The sequence below is a fragment of the Gracilinanus agilis genome, chromosome X, assembly GCF_016433145.1.
Source record: "Gracilinanus agilis isolate LMUSP501 chromosome X, AgileGrace, whole genome shotgun sequence".
NCBI lineage: Eukaryota > Metazoa > Chordata > Mammalia > Didelphimorphia > Didelphidae > Gracilinanus > Gracilinanus agilis.
The window spans coordinates 2,385,870-2,407,989 of NC_058136.1; the positions used below are offsets into that span (position 1 = coordinate 2,385,870).

Consider the following 22,120-nt stretch of genomic DNA (forward strand, 5'->3'; position numbering starts at 1 on the left):
CTCCTGGAGCCTGTTGTTCCAATAAGCGTCCTGGTTCTCCGTGACCAGAGGCTGGACTAGAGCGTCCTGGTCACCCCCCACGTCTACACACTGTCGCTCTGTCGGCCTCCCTGTGCACATCATGGCTGTGGCAGTTATTGGGCTGCTAGTTGTGCTATAAACATGGCGTTTATTTCATGCTGTAAATAAATCACATTCTCCATAGTTTGGAGGACTGCAAAGATGCACACTACATACATGTGCACACAAACGCACAAGGCCTTTTTGTCCAAAGTAGAAGTGATTGTCTCTTTTTCTGTCCTCCCCAAGTTTTCACAGAAATCATTAGCATTTGGCCAAGGACATCTATCATTTTTTCCTTGCCTGTTCACAGGCAGGATACTGATAACATTATCAAGTGGACAAGAAGTTCTTAGAAAGTGCTCATGTCATTACCCTGGTAATTAACTGCTAAATATTCCCAAGGACACTGTTATATATGTATATACAGATACTGTTTTTAGTATTCTTTAATACTAGTCTCTGACATTATAAAACTTTTTTTTGCCCTTTGTCAACTTCTAAAAAAAAGTGAGTTAAAAGGTCACTCAGAAATCTGACACCTTATTTGTTTTTTTTGAAATCAAAAGTCATTAAAATATTCCTTGTGGCAGAAAAGGAGCCTAGGCTTTCAGTAGCTACTGTTGGGGCCTCCTAGACAAGAAGAAATCAGGTAGGAAATGGTTAACATACGGGAAATATCTGTACATACCAAAATATCACTATTTTTATTTTCTTTATATCTTAATGGTGTGGTTACTGGTTCTATGAAAATTATTTTGATCCATGAAGTTGTGTTGTTCCCACTATAAGTTCGTTCCTGTTATCTGGCCATTGTACTCTGCGGTTTCCATTTTCAGAATGTAGGGGATTATGCTGTCTATTGAAACATTGCCGATGAGACCAGTAAAAAAGAGTTCTTCAGTAATACTGGAGCTCATCAATCTAAGTGCTGGGAGACGAACAAGAATCCGAGCCAGCCTGGAAGAGAAAAATGCCACATTAGGAAAATGAGATTCCCCAGCCCATCACAACCAGACACGCAATGTCACTGTTATTTCAGGGTACCCTCTACTTTGAAATGTTTTGAAGATTAGGTTGGTGCTTCTTTTAACAACAGTGTCATCAGAGGAGTCCTGGATCTACAGAAGTGGGCATCCCCTCTGCTATTGCTGGTGACAAAAGTTCTCTCTACCTGACTGTGAGTCATGGATTGCTGGAGCTAAAAGAATACACGAAATGGGGGCCAACCTTTTGATGATTAACCTTGCTCATATGTCTTGGCTTAAGGATTGTCATCCTGAGATGTTGCTGAGCTTGTAATAAAAGCCTTTCCAGATTGTTAATAGTGGAGAATTTATTCACCATGCCAGATATCATAGAGAAGAACCATAACATAGAAAAAAACAATAGTAAGGATGGGCAGACATTCCTAAGAGACATGTTTGTACACATGTAGAAGGTATTGGTAAAACACATTTTGACCAAGAGATCTTAACAGGAGGAAAGAAATTTGGTAGAATCAATACTAAGACTCAGTGGGATGGAACCTATGACTAGAATATGGATCGGGAAGAAAAGGCACAGGACAGGGAAAAGAGAAAAAGAAAGACAGACAGACAGAGAGACAGAGACAGAGAGAACACCAGAAAGAGAGTGTGAGCATTATATAAGGAGATATAATCATCGGAGGAAAGCCAGGAACTGGAGGATCTTCTGGGGAAGATCTACAGGGGTAGAAACAGAGTTGATGTTGCCATGAGAAGCAACTACAGACTACTTGCAGGATAAGAGGAACTAGATGAGGTCCCTTGGAGACAGGTCACATCCCTTGATAACACCCGTTCTACCCACTGATCAGCTAACAATTTACCAACATACATTATTGGTAATTTAATCTTTTAATAATGAAAAGACCTATAAGGAAAACTTACTCTAAACCTAATGCCTGCCTAAAAAGAACTGGTTGTTGTGAAAGAAATGATGGGGGCTTTGAGAAAAGTGGAAGTGACTACTCCATCTTGGATTTTGGTTCAAAGAGGGAAAGGAAGGAGGAGCCTAGTCTGATCTGTAAACCAGATTTGGGGAGAATAGATTGTTAATGGTTCAGAAGAATGCTGGCTTAGAAGAGAGGAAAAGCTCTCAATGAAATTCTTAAGATATAGAGAAACAAGTTCCAAAAAGAAGGAAAAGGAAACACTGTCTAAGGCAGTGATGGGCAAACTATGGCTGGCAGGCCAGATGCAGCCCCCTGAAATGTTCTCTCCACCCGATGGACATTATTCCTAATCTGAGGAATACAATGAGTAGGATATAATACAATGAAACTTCAAAAGAGTTGCCTTAGAAACAGACTGACAGGAGCATTTCCTTTCCTTTGGCCCCCTCTTTAAAAAGTTTGCCCATCACTGGTCTAAGGAGATTCATGTGGACGTATAGGATATAATCAATCAGTTAAGATTTTAAAATGACACATGTATCAGATATAAGTCAGGGCAAGTGATGATGAATGCAAAGTCATGACATGGTCCCCAAAGAACAGTGCTAGGAAGACAAAAGTCAGCATGCACTAAAAGCTGGTCAGGAAACGTAAAGACAACAAAAAGGAATTTTTATGCTCTTCTGGAGAAAAGAGGACACTAAAGTAGGGACTGGACAGAATGATGGCAGTAGATAATGATGGGCCTCTTTCTGTCCTTCTCTACCAAGATAAGGATATAAGGACTTAAAAAACAGAAAAAATGGCAAATAAGGAAGCTGAAACTCAAGGGAAGAAGAGACTTAATAAGAGAACATTTTAGCTACTTTTACTGCCCGCAAATCACCAAGCCCAGATGAACTATATACGAGGTATGAATTTGGCAAATTCTAGCATATATGAATTCTGAGTCAGTGATCTCTAAAAAAGCTGGAGAAAAAGAGATGCCTCAGGACTAGAGAAGGACAAATACTACAAAATTTTTCAAAAAAGGGAGTAGAGGCAATGAAAAGGCTACAGCAGGGGTGTAACGTGGATTGAGATTCAAACCTGGGGTCAAATCACCCTGCCCTGGTCAATCACTTAACTTCTAGGCGCCTCATCTATAAAATGAAGAAGCTACACCTGATGACCCTGAAGGCTCCTTCCCGCTCCAAATCTACTGTCCAAATGGACTATCAGGCCATATTAGTATGTTGAAATTTTAGAGGTGCACAAGTGTAAAGTCTTACAATTGGGTTAAAAATAACAAATACAAATAGATGGAATGTGGTTTTAACCGCTCATCTGAAAAAAGGGCTTCATTGGCTAAAAGCTGAGTATGTACTGACCCTGAGGTCTGGGAATGAGGGAGGCATTAAGAGGGACACAGCTCAGTCACCATCTACCCTGGGCCAGGAGCCATTCTAGATGAAGGGGATCCAAAGACAAAAGTGACAATCCCCGAAATCGAGGAGTCGGCATGTTTCAGGGGAGCGATGTAAGATACAACAAGGATCCTGGACCTTTGCTACAAGGAAAGAACGCAGGACCTGGAGGCAGAGGACCAGGGCTCAATTCCTCCTGCTCACTAAGGCAATGGAGTAGGCCTTGCCCTTAGCTAAGCTCCCTGAAGGCCTGTGGCTGGGTGAGCTGGGGCAGGGCCAAGAGCTGGACGGGGAGTTCAATGGCCTAGCTTGGAGCTCAGCTCTACCATTTTCTCCCTGAGTGACCTTGGGCAATGTTTCCTTTTGATGCTGCTTCTGTAAAATGGCCAGGTGGGTACAAATGGGCAATAACAGGGTCACTGCTAGCGCTAAATCCCAGGGGTCAAGAGGACTTTGCCTCTCTGAGGCTCTGTGTAAAGTGGGAGCACAACTGGGAGGAGGAGGCTATGGGGGAGCCTCCCAAGTTAGCAGCAGTCAGCAAGGCCAAGTCTGATCATTTCTATCAAAAGGAGGAAGGAGATGAGGTCCTAAAATGAGACCAAACCTAGCCTGTGGGACCCAGAACGTGTCCATCCCCGGGGAGGGTGACCATTGTGACAAGGAGGAAGTACAGAACCGTGGGGACTCTGAGGAAGACAGAGTGGAGCCTCCTCTGTCAAGGAGGGCTGGGACAGCGAGCCGATTTCAGACCAAGGGGATCCGGGCGGTGTGGAGGATATCCACTGTGCCAGCATGTCTCTGGACACCTCTAGCCCAGCAAGAAGACGAGATCTCTGATCTGAGCTGGCACCACCCAGCCCTCCTGACTCCCCATTATTCCAAAATGGTCATTGAGATGGGATAGTTTGAAGACAGATCAGAAACTTCAGGACGCTTTCCTGCCTTGTGGGTTAGGCCAAAAGGCTCTCCTTGGCTTTCTCCCTGGCCAACACATTCTCTCATGCCTGCTTGTGAGGTGGGCCCTTACAATGGAGAAAGGTATTGGGACAGATCCTTGAAGTGGCTGCATTTTCACAGACTGTTGTGTTTGAAAAGGAAATGAAAGCCTTTCTCCAGTTTTCTTTGGGGTTTTATTGGCATAATCTTGTCTGGAAGAAGGATGGGTTCTGTAGTGTTAATGGAGGGGGGATGATCTTGGTGAGTGATTTTCTTCCTCATTCAATAAAATTTGAAAAAAAAAAACTGCACATAGACCTCAGAGAACTGTTGTTAGATCAAGGGAGAAATGAATATAAAACCTTTTTTAACCGTGAATGGTAATTATTATGGTTTATCTGTGCCTTGCAGAACCTAGCATATACCAGGTACCCAATAAACATCATCAAGTGAAGAGTACTGGGTTATTTCTCAATAATTCAATATATCTGCCAAGGATGACAAGTGACCACCATTGAGGATATTATGAAGAAGAAGACTGAAATTAATTCCCAAAGAAGAATTAGAAACATCTGGAATAAATTAGAGGCTCCCAAAGGGAATAACAGTTATTTGAACATATAAATTGTGGAGGTTAAAAAAAGTTATTTGAAAGTCATATTTCAGATTATATGATCATTTGTTCATATGATTTAGAAAAGATCCAATATGATCGAGGCCCAACTTTCATTTTACAGATATAGAAAATGAGAACAGAGAGAAGTAATTTGCTCAGAGTCGCACAGGTCTCACAGAGGTATTAAGAACCATTGAATCTAGGGCCTCTGATTCCCAATCAAGCACTCCTTCCTGTCAGTGCACTGGACCTCACCAGTTCTTGTTTAGATTTAGGGCCCAGGAAGCAAAAGGATCCTAACTGTGTAAGGGAGGCTTATACCTGCACAGTACCCACTGAACTTGCCACCAAAGTGGAGGCAGTGCCAGCCCTCATTCTATCCAGGATGCTCTGAAGGCAAGCTCCAGAGGTCCCCTTCCTGCCCCAGAAGCTGCACAACCATCAGCAGCACTTCTGGACTGAAGACCAATTTGTCCTAAACAATCCTTATATGAAACCCATGTTTCAAGGTTTACAAAACTATACTGAGTAAGAGAAAAAATAAACAGCACACATTCCCTCTTCTGAAATCAAAGTACTTTATGGTGATTGTACATACCCTAATTTGTAATCAATCAATAATCAAAAGCCTCTGGATGGATTGAAGGGTGTGAGGGGGAGGAATGCAGAATACAGCTAGAAACATAGGTTGGAGCCAGGCAGTTAAAGGCATACTTGATTATAGTGGCAATAAGAGTTAAAGGAGCTGACTGAATGGGAGATGACTGGGCTTTAGGAAAATCACTTTAGCAGCATTTGGAGGATGGTGACTAATGAAGATGCTACTGGCCCAGACAAAATTCTGTGAGAGCCCATCCTAGAATGCATAGTGTTTCTACAACCAGAACTCTAATTCTAACCACAAATCCTAATTAATACAAAGTTGAGTTACAAATTGTCCCTCTGGATGCCAGGTTCATTTATTATGCCACTAAATCACACTGCTAAAGGCACATTACAATAACAAGAAGGAATAAAATTAGAGACATAATCATGTTTACTATTTGTTAAGCAACTTTAACTTAATGTATGTATATTTGTAATGAAAATATGAAGCCAAATGTCATTTAGTATTCAGATTCTAGACTTGTTTAAATTCTCCAGGAATTTCCTCAGATCAACTACATTTACATTTCTCTACCTGTATGTGTCTTCTGAATAGGTTTTCTGTACGTAATCCTGTAACTCCATCTGTGCCTTCTCTTGGAATTTTTCTATTTGGCTTGTACTGGTCAAACCAGGATGATCTGAAAGGAGAAAAGAAGTATCCAAACTTCTAGTTATTTAAAAGAGAAAAGCTTTTTTGGAGACTAACAAACTATTTTCAGTTCAGTTTATTGAGAATACATTCTGAGACATGCTAAAATATTGGATTCTGAAGTTGAGATTAAAAACATCAATAAAATCTGCTTCCATTCCAAATTTTAACAATGAGGTACTATTAGACATGACTACCTATTTTGAATATATTTACTCACATCATTTTATCACTTCCTTCTTCCTTTTAACAATATTTTACTACTAAAGAGGCCCAGAGCAAGACTAGGAGGAAGGAAGAAAGAGTGAAGAATTACTGTGGTAAATTATTGTTAGCTCCTGTGGGAAAAATAAACCTAATCATGTCAGCTTGAAACAGGACTTCACTTAATATAAAAACTTTTACAATTTTTGAATGTTTCTTTACCAAGATATTTTTAAAATCTTACTCATTATCAGAGTAAGTTTCTCTGATAAAGGCCTTATTTCTTAAGTATGTGGAGAAGTGAGTAAAATTTATTAATATGTTGATAAATGATCAAAAGATATGAATAGGCCATTTCTGGAAGAAACTGAAACAACCTATAGTCATGAAAAAATGCTCTAAATAGGGAGCAGGTAGGTGACTCAGTAGATTGAAAGCCAGGGTACAGACAGGAGGTCCTGGGTTCAAATTTGACACCTCCTAGGTGTGTGACCCTTGACAAGTCACTTAACTAGCCCTACTGCTCTTCTGACTTGGAACCAAAACATAGTTTTGATTCAAGATGGCAAGTAAGAGTTTTAAAATGCTCTGAATCACTGATGAGAGAAACACAAATTAAAACAACTTGGAGGTACCACCTCATATCAATCAGAAATGACAAATGTGGAGAGGATGAGGGAAAATAGGGACACTGCACCATTGGTGGAGCTGTAAATTGGTCCAACCATTCTGGACAACAATAAAAAAAATACTTTTCAATGTTTCCATGATTTTCTCTCCCTCCCCTCTTACTTCCCCCATTCCAGAGTTGACAAGCAATTCTACTGGGTTATACAAATGTTATCATTTGATACCCATTTCCATATTATTCATTTTTGTAAAAGAGTAATCTTTTGAAACCAAAACCCCAAATCCTATACCCATATAAACAAGTGATTGATCATATAAACAAGTGGGAGCATTTCTGCTCCCACAGTTCTTTCTCTAGATGTAGATAGCATTTTTTTCTCATAAGTCCCTCAGAATTGTTCTGGCTTGTTGCATAGCTACTAGTAGCAAAGTGGATTACACTGGATAGTTCCACAATGTTTCACTTTCTGTGTACAATGTTCTCCTGGTTCTGCTCATTTCACTCCACATCAGTTCCTGGAGGTTCTTCCAGTTCATGTAGAAATCAAGCAAGTTCATCATTCCTTATAGGACAACAGTATTCCATTACCAATATATACTACAATTTGTTAGGCATTCCCCAATTGATGGACACCCTTCTCCCATTTTCCAAGTTTTTGCCACCACAAAGAGTGTGGCTATGAATATTTTTTGTACAACATTTTTTAATTGTCTTTTTGGGGTACAAACACAGCAGTGGTATGGCTGGAACAAAGGGCATGAATTCTAAAAAGCCTTTTGGGCATAATTCTAAATTGCCTTCCAGAATAGTTGGATCAATTTACAACTCCACCAGCAATGCATTAAGTGTCCCAATTTCACCACATCCCCTCTAATATTTATTGTTTTTCTTTGCTGTTATATTGGCCAATCTGCTAGGTGTGAGGTGGTACCTCAGAGTTGTTTTGATTTGCATTTCTCTAATCAGGAGGGATTTAGGACACTTTTTCATGTGATTATTGATAGTTTTGATTTCTTTATCTGAAAATTGCCTATTCATATCCTTTGGCCATTTGTCAATTGGGGAATGGCTTGATTTCTTGTACATTTGACTTAGTTTCCAATATATTGGGGAAATTAGACCTTTGTCAGAGAATTTTGTTGCAAATTTTCCCCTAGTTTGTTGCTTCCCTTCTAATTTTGGTTACATTGGTTTTGTTTGTACAAACCCTTTTTAATTTAATGTAATTAAAATTATTCACTTTACATTTTGTAATGTTCCTGGAGAACAATTTGGAATGATACCCAAAGGGCTACCAAACTATGTATATTTTCTTTGACACAGTAATACCACTATTAGGTCTGTACATCAAAGAGATCAAGACAAAAGGAGGAGGTCCTATCTGTTCAGCATTTATAGAAGCTCTTCCTGTGGTGACAAAGAATTGGGAATTGAGGGAATGCCCATTGACTGGAGAATGGCTCAACAAGTTGTAGCCTATGGTTGTGATGTTATATTACTGTGCTATAAGAAAGGATGAGCAGGAAGTTGGGAAGAAAACCTGGAAAGTCTTATGCAAAATTAAGTGAACAGAACCAGGGGACACTGTACACAGTAACAGCAACACTGTAATGATGATCAACTGGGAACGACTCAGCTGTTTAGCTACTCTGATCAAGACAATTCCAAAGGACTCACAATGAAAATGCTATCCCCCTTTCAGAGAACTGCTGAACTCTGTGTGAAAACTGAGGCATAATTTTCTCACTTTATTTTTCTTTCCTTTTAAAATTTGGCTATATGGTTACTATGGAAATACGTTTTGCATGATTTCACATGTTCAATTGATATTGCTTGCCTTCTCAGTGGGTGGGGGAGCGTCAGGAAAGGGAATTTAGAATTCAAAAAATTTAAAGTGCTAAAAAATAAACAACACATTAAAAAAAAAAAAGAAATATTATTTCACCTGAAAAGCCACAGAGCAATTGAAGTCAGGTGAATAGTGGTTAAACACACATGTAGGAAGAGAAAAGATCATTCAGAATGCTGGTAAGGGGAAATGGATGCCTGTTTTGGTAAGAAGAAAATACCTTCCTTACTAAGTCAAATCTTCCCATCCTTCACTGAGAGTCATTCACTTCCCTTAACTTGTTTTTACCAACCCTTGAGTTCTTGCTCCTGTTGATAGGCACGGTAACACAGCAATGGATAAATTATGAAGACAAAAAATACTGTGTATTTCTTCCTCAAAATTTTTGGGGTTGAGGAATCTGCTAGGGAATGATAAGAGGAGGGAGGAATGAAGAAACAAATTTATATGGAATTCTTTAATATATATATAGAACCAACCCCTGTCTATATTGTAAAGTATTATGTAATTCCTGTTAGTTACCTAAATATATGTTTTGGAGAGACTAATTTCAAGGAAAACATTGATTTCCACATGTTAATAAACTGAAAACAAGGGGGGAAAATCACAAACATATGCTTATCAGAAAAGACTCTGATACTTTGAGCTGATAGTTTGAATGTAAGGAAAGAGAAATATGATATGTAACCCAGAGAACTATTGGCCTCTGTATTTCTTGAACTTTAAGTGTTTTTCCCCCTTCAAAAAAATTCAGGTCAGTTAGAAAAATAAAGTTATGAAAGAACATTTATAAATACACAGATATGGTTTTTTTGGCTAATGAAACCATTTGACATACATATTAAAAAACTGGATGAAGTCTTATTAGTAACTACTGTTCTTACCAGGGCTAAAAAGGACGATAGCCTTAAGGTATGCATATTCATACCCATCAATGTCAAGTTTAGCCATACTGTTACAAAACTCCTGAAGTTTCCAGATGTGTTCCATGACTTGCTTTATTCTGTCACCAGAAAGTTTATCTAGAAAACAAAAATAAAATCCTTTAAAAAAAGACAAAATATAATAACCAAAGACATTTCCCCTTTTTTTATGAAGAGATCAAAAGAAATTAGAAAATAATCTAGTTTGTATTAAATACTAAAATCTCAACATATTCAAATAATTAAGACAAATACAAGGACAAAGGGTGGTAATTCAGAGTGCAAACATTTTCTATAGTAATTGCCACTCTCCTAACATTCAAAGGGTTCCTAAAATTTCCTTATCACCTTGAAGAGTTATTACCATCTCACCATATTTCCTTTGGTCATCAATATTTCATATCTATTCTCCTTGATCTCCACTCTTATTATGCTCCTTTGACCTTTGTGAGGTTAACATACATATCTATTATTTTTAATTTATTTTGTTCCTAAATCCTACAATTAACAATCTATGTCATTGTTACCTGTTTTAATTTGTAATTTCTCAAGTGCAGCAATTATGTATAGTTCTTTTAGTCTTGGGACCTCTGCTCTTTTCTCACTATAATCTCTGATTTAAAGGGCTTATCCTTTCTTAAAAAACAAACAAAAAACTTTGTTTATTCAGCTTTGTCAAATGAGATATTATGTAGAAAACACTATATAAATGTTAGCTCCTTTCTTCCTCTTCAGTTCTGGGGTATTTTCACAATATTTCTTCTTAGAATATGGGATGGCTTTATAGCATCCTAGGATTTAGGGGAGGAAGGGGCCTTAGGTTAAGATATACTTAATCACTACGCCCCCACATCCAGATATAGTGATAGGGAATTGCTTAAGGCAGTGATGGGTAAACTACGGCCTGGATCTGGTCCATGGGGAATAGTTTGCCCATCATTGATCTAGACCAATGTCTTTTTTTCCGCACACGAAGGAGGATGTAAACTTCAGTCTTTTAATTGCCAATTGAGTACTCTTGCTGATCTCGATCCTTCCATTTGTTTTTTATGCCACCAAAAGGATGATCCCCCTCATACATATGTTTGGTCTTTCTATTCCTTCTCTAATGAGGTATCTTCAGTGTTTCCTTTATGAATTCTACTCAGTAGCAGATTCCTTTTCTGGGAATTCAAAGCCCTCCACAATATAGAGTTCCCTTCCTTTTATTGTCTTTACTCAAATGATTATCCTCCATGCCAAAATGGACCATCTGTTCTCTAAACATATCCTATACCTCTCCTGTTCATTAAGCTGTTTGTTATGCTCTGCCCTATGACTGTAAGAGCCTCCCTTTCCCTTCTCATTGCAGACTATGTAGACAGCTAGCTTTTTTCACAACAATGTGGCCCAATGGAAAGAAAACTGAATTTGAGGGGACAACAGAAAATGGGTTGAAATATGCCTCTGGTATTTCTAAGCTAGGTGACTTGATTCTTTGAGCATCAAGTCCCTCATTTAAAAGGTGGAGATAATAACATCTGGATTACTTATACTAGATTATTGCGAAGTTCAAATGACATCATATTAAGTGCTTTATAAAATGTAAGGGTACTATCTAAATGCCAGTTATTATTATATTATTAGATAGCTGAAATTATCAGTATCACATACTTTAACAAAAATAAAGTTTATCACTACCAATTTTAGTGTCACTACGAAGAGCTGAGTTGGTCATTTTTTCCCACTAATAATTTTCAATATTCAGAGGAAATGAGAGCAGTTTGTACAAAAAATCAAATATATGGGCTTGTATTATTGTTTCATGAATAAAATAGCCAAATTAAATTAGCAGTCAGTCCTACATCCCCCAGGCTTTGGCTTTCAGGGAACAGTCACTGGTGTCCAGACTGCATCCTGACTCCAACCTGTCTGGCCTGCCCCACATTCCCCTGCAGCTGGAGTACCTCCCCTGTGGGTCTGGCCAAGTGTTTCAGCTTGGATGTGCTATAGCAGCCCCTGTCTTCGATACCTTCCAAATTCATCAGCATGGATGGCAGTAAAGCCAAGTGAGGCAAGAGGTGGCAGGCACCAGGAGCACCTAGACTTTTGGTTGGAGATCCAGCAAGACCAGCTGCTTCCCAGCCAGGGCTGGCTGGGGGGTGCTCTCTGTCCCACTTTCTGATAACTTTGGTGAGCCAGTGTGGAGACCCTCAAGATTGGAGGCTGGCTGTCCTGGTCTAGCCTCCAGCCTGTCAAGAGCCCTTTTGTCTTTATTTTTGTGTAAGATATGTGAATGAACGAAGTGCATGTGACCTTGCCGAGAAGTAGCATCTAAGAGTTTCTTCTGCAGAAATAAATATAAAGACTCTCCAAAAAAAAAAAAAAAAAAAAAAAAAAGAGAACAAAACACTATGGAATTTTAAAGCATGTCACAATGGGTGGCATGAGTCTGAGAAGCTGTATCTTCCTTGGGAGCTGACCTTACTATAGAGACAGATACGTATTATTCTCAAACCAATCTTTACCTGTGAAAATGACTGGAAATTGAGATGCCTCAATCCAAACATCTGAAAAGCTGCAAAGACCATACATACCTTCCTGTATGCTGTTCTGTAAGTGATTCACGATAGCTGCTAGAATAGTGGAGAGGCTCATCACTTGGGAACACTGGGCCAGCCCCAAGGTGAAGAGCTCATTCCAGCAGGCACGGACCAGGCTTGTATTACAGTCTTGACTAGAGAAATAAAGGCACATTAAAAATTGGTTCTTAAAGGATAGATGGCACAGCTTACATTTTCCAGATGTTTCTTCAATATCACTAATTATTTTAATGATAAAGCAACAGTGCTTTACTTATAACTCTTTGTGTGCCATAAAAGAATTTTTAAAATTTGTACATCCTCTCTCAAGATGCATATGCAAAGAGCAGCCTTTCTGATAGACATACTTGGTCAAAATTCCAATATTTGTGATGGAATGCTATTATGCTATAAGAAATGATGAGCAGGATGATCACAAAAAACCTGGAAAGACCAAATGAAGTGATGCAAAGTGAAATAAGCAGAACCAGAAGAACATTGTACAAAGTAATAGCAATACTGTACAATGAACAAGTTATTCTCAGCAATACAGTGACTTACGACAATTCCAAATCTTCATGATGAAAAATGACATCTATGTCCAGAGAAAGAATTACTGGAGTCTGAATGCAGACCAAAATATATTATATTTCACTTTCTTTCTTCTTCTTTTTGAGATCTCTTTCACAGAATTTTATAGGAAAATGTTTTACACAATTGCACATGAAAAATTTATACCAGATTGCTTGCCATACCTTGGGAGTGGGGGAAGAGAATTTGGAACTCAAAATTAAAAAAAAAATGAACATTAAAAATTGTCTTTACATGTAATTGGAGGGAAAGTAAAATATTATTAAAAAAAAAGTTAGTGGCAGAACTAGGACTTGAAAAGTTCTGACTCTTAAGACCTCTTAAAGTAGCAGCATAAGAAATGATATAATTTTTAATATATGTATATCTAACTTCCCTGTCTTAGATTTTTGTATCCTTCACTGTACCCAGCAGAGTGTCTTGCAAAGGATAAGATGATGCCAATTCTTAAATTAATGGAAGAAGGACTTCTTAAAGAAAAGACACTCCAATGGCTACCTTCTTTCCTTTATTCTTCTCTGTGTTTTTGGCAGAAAAATCTTGGGATCCTTTGACACAAGACACACAGTGATTGAATCACTCATTTAGAGAAGAGGATTCACTTACCCGAGGGCCTGAAAGGCAGGAATGGATCTGGCCCAGTGCATTGAGAGGAACAGCAACCTTGATGCTGACTCACAGATGTAATGTACATTGAGATACTCTGGCATTGGGCTAGGCATTGTAAGCTGTGGAAGAAGGAGGCACAAGACACGCGGAGTCATCAGCAATCATACAGAGTTATTTTTTGTTTTAGAAACTAATCCAGTTAGTGTTAAACAATTCTAATGTCCCGACTTGTAATCAGTGAAGTAACCAGTCTGTGCTGACCCAGCTACACTTCTCTGTTTCCCCTCTCTAGAGACCAGAGGCTTTCATATTTGATTTAAATGGTCAGGTGAAGGAGTCCAGTGGAAAGCCTTGGTAACTAGCCACAGAGGACCATGACTTGGCTCATGAAGGTCTCACCTTTATCATCATCACCACCATCTGCTCACTTCTATGTACTGTTTAGGAATGTAGACAGGACATTTTGGTTCTTACAACAAACTCATGAGGTAGACAATTTGAGGGTTATTTTTCCATCTTATAAAGAAATGGAGGTTTGGAGAGGTTCTGAATAAAGTTAAGCAGCCACTGGCTACAGTATTAAACTATTCTATGTCAATAGCTCATGAAAACTTGATGAAAATCTTAATTGAATATAAGGAAAACTAGACAAAATTCACTGGCAATAGTATTAATTTAACAGTATTCACTGGTAGCGATATTAAAATAATTTTGTAGTCATGAGAACAAAAACTTATGGAAGGCAAGTCACAAAGAATCAGTCTATGGAAGACTTTCTATAATTAATTTTAGGATGGAATTTAAGATATATCAACTCAAATGTTAGGGGGACAAGAGGGTGATCTATAGTGTGAACAAGTCATCAAAAGTTGTTAAAAAAACAAACACCCCCCCCAAAACATCCCCCTCCCCAAAAAATCAGCTGTAAATGAACAGAAGGACTTTATCAGGATTTACTGAAAGGAGGAGATGCTAGGCATTGAAGATCACTGGTGAAAGATTCTTGGAATGCAGCAAAGGAAGAGTAAAAATATGGTACTTTTCTTCTTCATAATAGGAAGATATGACTAAAACAAACCTTTTGAAGTAAGTGTATCAAGTGTCAGTTCATTAAAAAGACAACTCAAAGGTTGAGCTGACAACAATTCACACTAACCCCCTGTTGAACCCTCATCACTCAATTACCATGATATCATAAATAAAGACAGCAAAATAAAGAAGGCACATACTTTAAATGTGACATGTGTATCTGTAAGTAGGGGTCCTTCTACTTCGATGATGGGTGTTGACTGATCTCTACTGATGACATGAATGTTCCCTCCTCCTGTAGGATCCATCCCATCTGCTAAGTTTGGTGTTGAAGAGCCATCTGTGGTGTTAAGAGCTTTTGCCAAAGTATCAAATGCCCTTTAATGCAAAAAATAAATCATATACAAGTCTATGAATCAGTAGCCTTCTAGAGAGAATAAGTCATGAAGTTTGGGTAGCTCCAAGATAACAGGACACTTTGCTGAACATTTCACACAAAATAACAAAGAATGCTATCATCCTGAATTTTTGTCATTTTTTTTTCCCCTGAAGAACTAAGGGCACTTAAAAATGTTAGTCTTGGGGGAGCTAGGTGGCTCAACGGATTGAGAGCCAGGCCTTGAGACAGGAGATCCTGAGTTAAATCTGGCCTCAAATACTTCCTAGCTGCGTGATCCTGGGTAAGTCACTCAACCCCCATTGATTAGCCCTTACCAGTCTTCTGACTTGGAACCAATACAGTATTGATTCTAAGACAGAAGGTAAGAGTTAAAAAAAAGAATTTAGACTTCTTCAAATATACAACATACAATAAATAAAAATACTGAATAGCAAGTAACATTCATTTAGTAAAGAAGGTAGCAGAGTCTCTTCTTTGCCATCACTAATTATACAGTTCTGTTACTTATTTTTAACTGCAACCAGTTTTGATTGATTTGATCACCTAGGGCCAGATTTTAATAATTCATATTTAAAAAGAGACAGACTGTTCTATAGTGACTGCTTCATGATAACCTTTCAAGTTAGACTGTAATTGTCCAAATGATGCAGTCTTTCAAAGGATGTAAATACTGTGGCAGTTTAAAGAAGAGTAGAAAGATCCAGTCACTACTTAAGAAGGCTACCCTGAGTTCCTACCGAGTGATCTCACTTGCTGATTGGTCCTCTTGTTGGATTTCTGAAGGGTCACCGTTATTCAGAGATTCATTGAGGTTGGCAAGGGATGTCACTACGTTTGCCAATGTGCCTAGAGCACCCTGGCTTGTCTCAGCCTAGAAAAGATAAACACACGATATTCACATGGTCAAATAGCAGCAGGCAGATAAAAGCTCCTCGTTTGTACTGTGGCCCCTACACAGGTTTTGCCCCCAGGCTAAGAGGCAGATAGGACTCAGATTCTTTGGCTTCTCTGCTTCTTACATTTGGAAAGGGATCCAAGGTCTTCAAATACATTATCTCACTTAGGTGAGTCATACAACATTTTCTGAGGTAGGTTGGGAGATGAGAAAACTGAAATGAAGTTGCCTGGGAGTAGGCCTGAAGTCTACAAGCTCTGATTTTGGTACTCTTCTCAACAGACCCTGCTGTAGCTCTTCGAAAATTTCATCACTTACCTATCTTCTATGGCATGTGGTAGTATCATTACAGTTTTACCCACCTGCAATCATAAACTTACTCTCTGCCAAAAGACCATGAGACTTGTTTCACAGCACAGCAGGACTGCCTTCTCCCAAGAGGCAGGGGTAGATTTACCTGCATTATGAAGAGCACTAATTTTTTACTTTCTTTGAAAAACTATTTTTCTGAGAGATGTTCCTTAGTAAACCTGCAACTCTTGGGGCTTTTCATTAAATATGAGACAACAACCACTATCTCTCATTTTAAGAGGACATCTTTTAGGTAGTATCAAGGTCAGAATTAATCTTAATTACAGCACTACCAATGTTTGCTCTAATTCAAATCTATAGCAGAAGTTTGATTTGAGTTTATGATTCCTATACAGCATTATCATTCATTTAAAAGTAAAAAAACCCCATCTTTTCCAGAAAAAGCACTGGTCAGAGAGTTGGCCTTATTTCCTTACCTACAAAATGGGGGTGGAGAGTGATGTGGACTAGGTGATCTCTAGGGGCCCTCATAGTTCTGCAATTCTGCAAGTCTCTAAGCCCTGCTGTAATGGGTGATACAAGACAGTTGTATCAACACAAAAGCTACTTAAAAAGAAGCAAAGGTCACCAATTTTGCAATCTAGTATCATTTAGGAACAGTGTCTTCTCATGGGATGAAGCTGTCAGACTTTTACTCTCCCCTCTGGGTATCTATTTTCATAGGTCTTTGTTTTTGGCCTTGGCTTTAATTGAGCCATATCTCTCAAATTTTACAAAAGCTATTTTAGTCTTATCATTTGCCATATATTCAAGTTTAAAGGGTTAATGTGCCACAAACCCCATTTTTAGAAACCTAGCAGAGTATGTAGTCAGGACAATTATATAAATAGACAATCTTGGATTTTTTTCCCAAAAGGTATTCAGAACAAGTGAACACAACTACTGTACAACAAATGTCTGTCAATTTGTATGCTAGCAAAGTATTTTCACCAGAATGAATCCAAGGCACTTTTAATCAAGTGGAATTTAAATGCTAACATGTTTTAAAGACTATGAGAAGCCAACAACAAATGCAAGAAAAAAATAACTGAGTTTCTCTTAAGATCATTTTTATTTTCATGTGTGGGGCTGAGTTGAGAGGTGCTACTTATTGCTGATGGGTCCTGGCCATAATCTGATCAAAATGCAAACTACAACAGTGAGGGAAACCAATCCAACAGACAAAGATATTATTATACCAAGGTGCTCAGTCAGCTTAAAAAGTATTTCCACATGCTCTATCTTATTTGAACCTCACAATAATCCCGGGAGGTCAGCAGTAGAAATATTATTTCTATTTTATAGATAAAGCTATTATGGATTTTATGGATCCCGAGGCTAGGGCGGTACAGTGATGGGCCCAAGATCCCATTGGCAGGAGATAGAGCCCGTCTTCAAACCTAGATATCCTGGTTATAAATCCAGAGTCTCTTTAACAGACATCAGGGCTAACAAGGCAAGCACAGGAGAGAGACTCTTACCTTGGAGTCAGCAGCAAGGAGGACTGTGCCATCATCACGTATTAAAGGCTGTTGGATATTGACAAGCATTCCTGGATCAAGAAGGCCCGTCTGCCTGTTTAGAGACATGAAGATATTCAGAGAAGCTTCTGATATTTAATTTTCACAATTCTTTGGAATAAGGTTTGGACTAATCTTTAACAGATGAAGAAACTTAACAAAAACTTCTACAATGAATAGTTCACATTTTGGGGTGGGAGTATCCTGAAGTAATAACCCATGAGACTGCTTTAAAGTGTTGTTAATCCTTAAACTTGGCTATGATTTGCAGAAATTCTGCTAAAAGTTCTATCTTCCTCTATAGCTAGGGTTCTTAAGCTTTCTTAATGTCCTAGACCCCTGTGGTAGTCAGTCTTGGAAGTCTGCCTGTAGACCCCTTCTCAAAATCATGTTTTCAAATAAAAATACACACACACATAATATTTACATATTAATGCATAAAATATATAGAATTCTGAAGATCAACTATAATCGAATGTGGTTATCTAAATTAAAAATGGAAATGGACTCCAGATTAAGAACCCTTGCTCTATATAGATCTTTGATTTCTATTTCTTCTTTCTTGAGCCTTTAAATTATGTTCAACATATTGATTAAATAGACTATAATACAAGTGTCACTGCCTCATTAATTGGGTATTCAATCTAGTATGGACGGAATTTAGGATGGAAGAGTTTTTAGTATGTACATGGTGAAAGTCTCAGATGCTGAATTTCTGAACAATTCCATGTAGCAGAAAGTTCTGATATTTAAAAAAAAAAAAAAAAGCAGCCCACCCCCCTGCCCCAAATGAGCAGCCAAATGATTTAAAGTCTTGCTTGTAAAAGGTATCATGACTGTTACAAATAAAACATTTTAGGCTTGACTTCTTACCTTTAAAGGGGTATAACTGGGAGGGCACAATGGAAAAAAGCAGCAGAAGAGACAGGCTAGAGGATGACTGAGAACTCAGGAGGGGCTCCCAAAACTCTTGGTCACCAGCCAACAAGGGCAGACATTGAAGTGGGAAGAAGTTGTGACTACAAGGTGTTCTTACAAACACAATGACATCACCCACTCAGGAGTCTGACTCCTCTAGTAACTAACCGAAGTTTCCCTCCCTTTCCTTAGCCTTATCCCCCTAAATGTGACATCCTTCTTCTGCATACACAAGGGGCAGGGTCTGCCACTGACCTTGTTCCATCTTTGTCTGCTACAAAAGTTGGTGTGGCTATCAAAGGACTTCTTAAGTCTTTCCTGATGTATATTTTTTCTGTTGAAGCTGCACAATTGGTTGGTTTCTCCCGCTGCACATCAAAAGGCTTCCTTTCACTCTGAACAGCTTAAAGAACAACATATACATGTGCTTAAAGAAAACAAAACTAAGGAAAAAGCACCCCAAACAAAGAAACACCTAATTATATAAAGAAGCTAGTTATTGAGGAGAGGACTAATTGTACTATATTAGTTTAATTTTTTAGGCAAAGGAAAACCTGACTTAAAAAGCCCATGTTACCATTCACAAATTCTGAGGAAAAAAAAAAGATTCCAAATAGCTGTGCAAGAAAGAAATGGGTTGTGGGAAACTCATTTTTAAAGCCCAGGGCATCCAGGCTTGGGCATTTCTGTCTTCCTCCTCACCCTCTCTTTCTTGTTCCTTCTCCTGTGATGTCTTCTGTATTAGAGTAGGGAATCCTTCTTAAAAATTGTCTTTTTTGCTTGAATTTGTCTTCTCAGGACTTAGCACAATGTCTGGCACACAGTTAAGGCTTCATACACACTTGCACCAACTGTCTATGTCAAGGTTTTGTTTATCTATTTTATAAAGCCTGTAGGAAGGATCCAGGATCAGAAATTCTGCTGCCTTAAAAGTGAGCCTTAGCAGGGACCTTTTCCTAGGCTATGACAAGTTATTAAGGGAACATTCTTCTCCCCTCCCTTTTAATAGTTTACATCATCAGAAGTTTGTTTAAGGAAATATGCTGAAGTGGGTTAATAGAAAGCAATTAAGTTTAACTTTATAATACAGACTGGACCAAATACAGTGAGGAAGCAACCTAATCTTAAAGTTGAACCTACATAAAAAAATACATGAATTGCTTACTATTTTAACATTTTACTAGCAAACTCTTCTGTAAAGAGTCAAATATAGAGTAACTATGCATGCCAGAAATGGAATGACAGAAATGATAATATTTTCAAAAGGAAAAGACTAGGAAAGAATCCTTGGAGCCAGGAATCAAGTAATCTGTAACTAAAACTATACCCTAAGTTTGCAGCTAGATCTGCTATTTGCAATGTAGTAGCTCTGACTGCTACTGCAAAATCCTATCAACTACCTTAAAGATGGGACTTTGCTGATGTGGACCAGGCTACTGCACTGTCTTTTCACTTACTTGGCGTGAAAGTTAACTTGCCAAAAAAACCCCTCAGTAATTAGACTGACATTATTAATTATTAATTACCATGAAGGCCCAAAGGAAGGGCTCTCTTTCTTTCCCATAACTTTATTGTGTGTCATAAGAAAAGTTTATGTGCAATTAGCTTTCCCAGAAAACTATGTTGGAGAAAGAAAGAGAGAGTTGACAGGCGGGTGGGTGGCCTAGGGGTGGCCAGATGAACAATAAGATGTCACATTGAAGGCCCCAGGAATATTCCTCTCTCAGGAACAAACCTTGATACCTCCCTGGGCACTTCTGTCTCTATTCTCCTGTGTTTCTGAACTGAGTTTGGTCATCCTTCCTTCTGAGAAGTTTTTATGTTCCTATCTGTGATCTCTGCTTTATGTGACAGGTTCAGCTCCATGCTTTTGACTTTGACTCTAAATTCTGTTTGCTTTTTTCTAGGTACAGTTTCATTTTAGAATTTCTGATCCCATATATAATATATCAAGTGTTTTAGTTCAGAGATGGTGATTGGTTTCTATTTTGGCCAATAATGAATGAGTTTAGCTAAGTTTAGAAAAGCTCATCATCAGGTTGACTGTTTTTCAACTGTAATAAAAATAGAGATCATTCAGCTATTTTAGTCATTGTTGAAAGGACTTACCTCAAAGTGCTCAAGTTACATCTGACCACTCCAGAATAAAGCTATCCTATACAGCCAGGTCTCAATGAATACAAGTAATGATGTTGCCCTTCTTCCATGCTCTCCCTCCCTTAAGTGTCAATGTGTCAACAGCTTTTGATATTCAAGAAAGAATTAACAAAGACTCAGCTTACAAAGTGGATCTCCTAGAGCAATCAATGTCGTATTCAGAGTTGAGTTAGAAGCTAGAAAAATTTGCCTGTCATTAAGGCATGATTATAGATTTGTTAAAATTTGTATCACCGCATTTCCTTTTAATGAATCTAATGAAAAATTCTCCTGGCCCAAGATAAGAGCCAGACTTCTTAGAGTATGGCAGTCAAGTAACATTTCTATGGGTATTCAAGATTTATATGCAGCTGCTCATTTCACTGGACAAAGTAAAGTTCCTAGCATAAATCTGCAAATAGTAGGAGATTCTATATTCAATACTCTTAAGTCTCTTAATCCTTTTGGAAGTATATCTCAGATATTAGTACATGCTTTTCCTGTTTTTTGTTATAATCATTACGTACATAATCTTTTTCTTTTCACTGCAATTCATTTTAATCACTATTAATAACGTTAAGACTTCAGTGCATGAAATATAGCTTCTTAATAATAAAAAAAGAGAGATGTATGGAGGAACCTAAGACAAATTAGGCCCATTGAGGAAAAGTAGCCATAAAGACATGCTTATGAGTTTGCCTAAGATTTCTCTGGCAAGGCCAGGAACCTCAAAATAGCAGCTCAAAAAGTATTGTCTAGCTGTAACATAAAAAAAGACATCTCCTGAAAAGTCTCCTTCATAATAATCCTTGAGGCTGTTCATTATTTTGATAACCAAAAAAGCTTCTGTAATGTCATGACCAAGTGACCCAGACTCTTTTCACTTGATTCCTGTAAATCACCAAGTTATTGTCAATATCCCTCAATTGCTTGGGTTTGTAGAAATGCCTTAGAAATGTTTTAGGTAAAGTCTTTTCTGTGGGAAAGTCCTGCCTCTTAAATGATGCAATGCTTGAAACTCTATATTCTATAAAAATCTTTCTTTGTCATAATAAACAGTAGACCTGGCTACTATTCATTGTGCTTTGTGTTTGCTCCTTTGGGGTCTGTCATAGTCATTCAGGTATCTGCTCTTTCTAGCTCAATTTTTTTCACTTTTGCTAGCTTACAAGGGGCTGGCCTCTTTGGTAAGCTGACTCTCTCTCAAGCTGACTCTCTCTCAATCTCTCTCTCTCTCTCTCTCTCTCTCTCTCTCTCTCTCTCTCTCTCT

General features: G+C 38.3%; 1 protein-coding gene across 1 annotated transcript in view; it reads right to left on the minus strand.

The window, feature by feature from the left end:
* Positions 1 to 564: 564 nt before the first annotated feature.
* LOC123253460 (nuclear receptor subfamily 2 group C member 2-like) overlaps positions 565 to 22,120 on the minus strand; it is a 35,854-nt gene continuing 14,298 nt past the window's right edge. Inside the window, exons 4-12 of the mRNA XM_044682650.1 lie at positions 18,970 to 19,117; positions 17,758 to 17,851; positions 15,768 to 15,901; positions 14,831 to 15,008; positions 13,599 to 13,720; positions 12,417 to 12,556; positions 9,802 to 9,939; positions 6,117 to 6,222; positions 565 to 1,020 (exon numbers count right to left, since the gene is read on the minus strand). Of these exons, the coding sequence (XP_044538585.1) occupies positions 846 to 1,020; positions 6,117 to 6,222; positions 9,802 to 9,939; positions 12,417 to 12,556; positions 13,599 to 13,720; positions 14,831 to 15,008; positions 15,768 to 15,901; positions 17,758 to 17,851; positions 18,970 to 19,117 (1,235 nt within the window). The 3' untranslated portion in view covers positions 565 to 845. The remainder of the gene's footprint in view (positions 1,021 to 6,116; positions 6,223 to 9,801; positions 9,940 to 12,416; positions 12,557 to 13,598; positions 13,721 to 14,830; positions 15,009 to 15,767; positions 15,902 to 17,757; positions 17,852 to 18,969; positions 19,118 to 22,120) is intronic.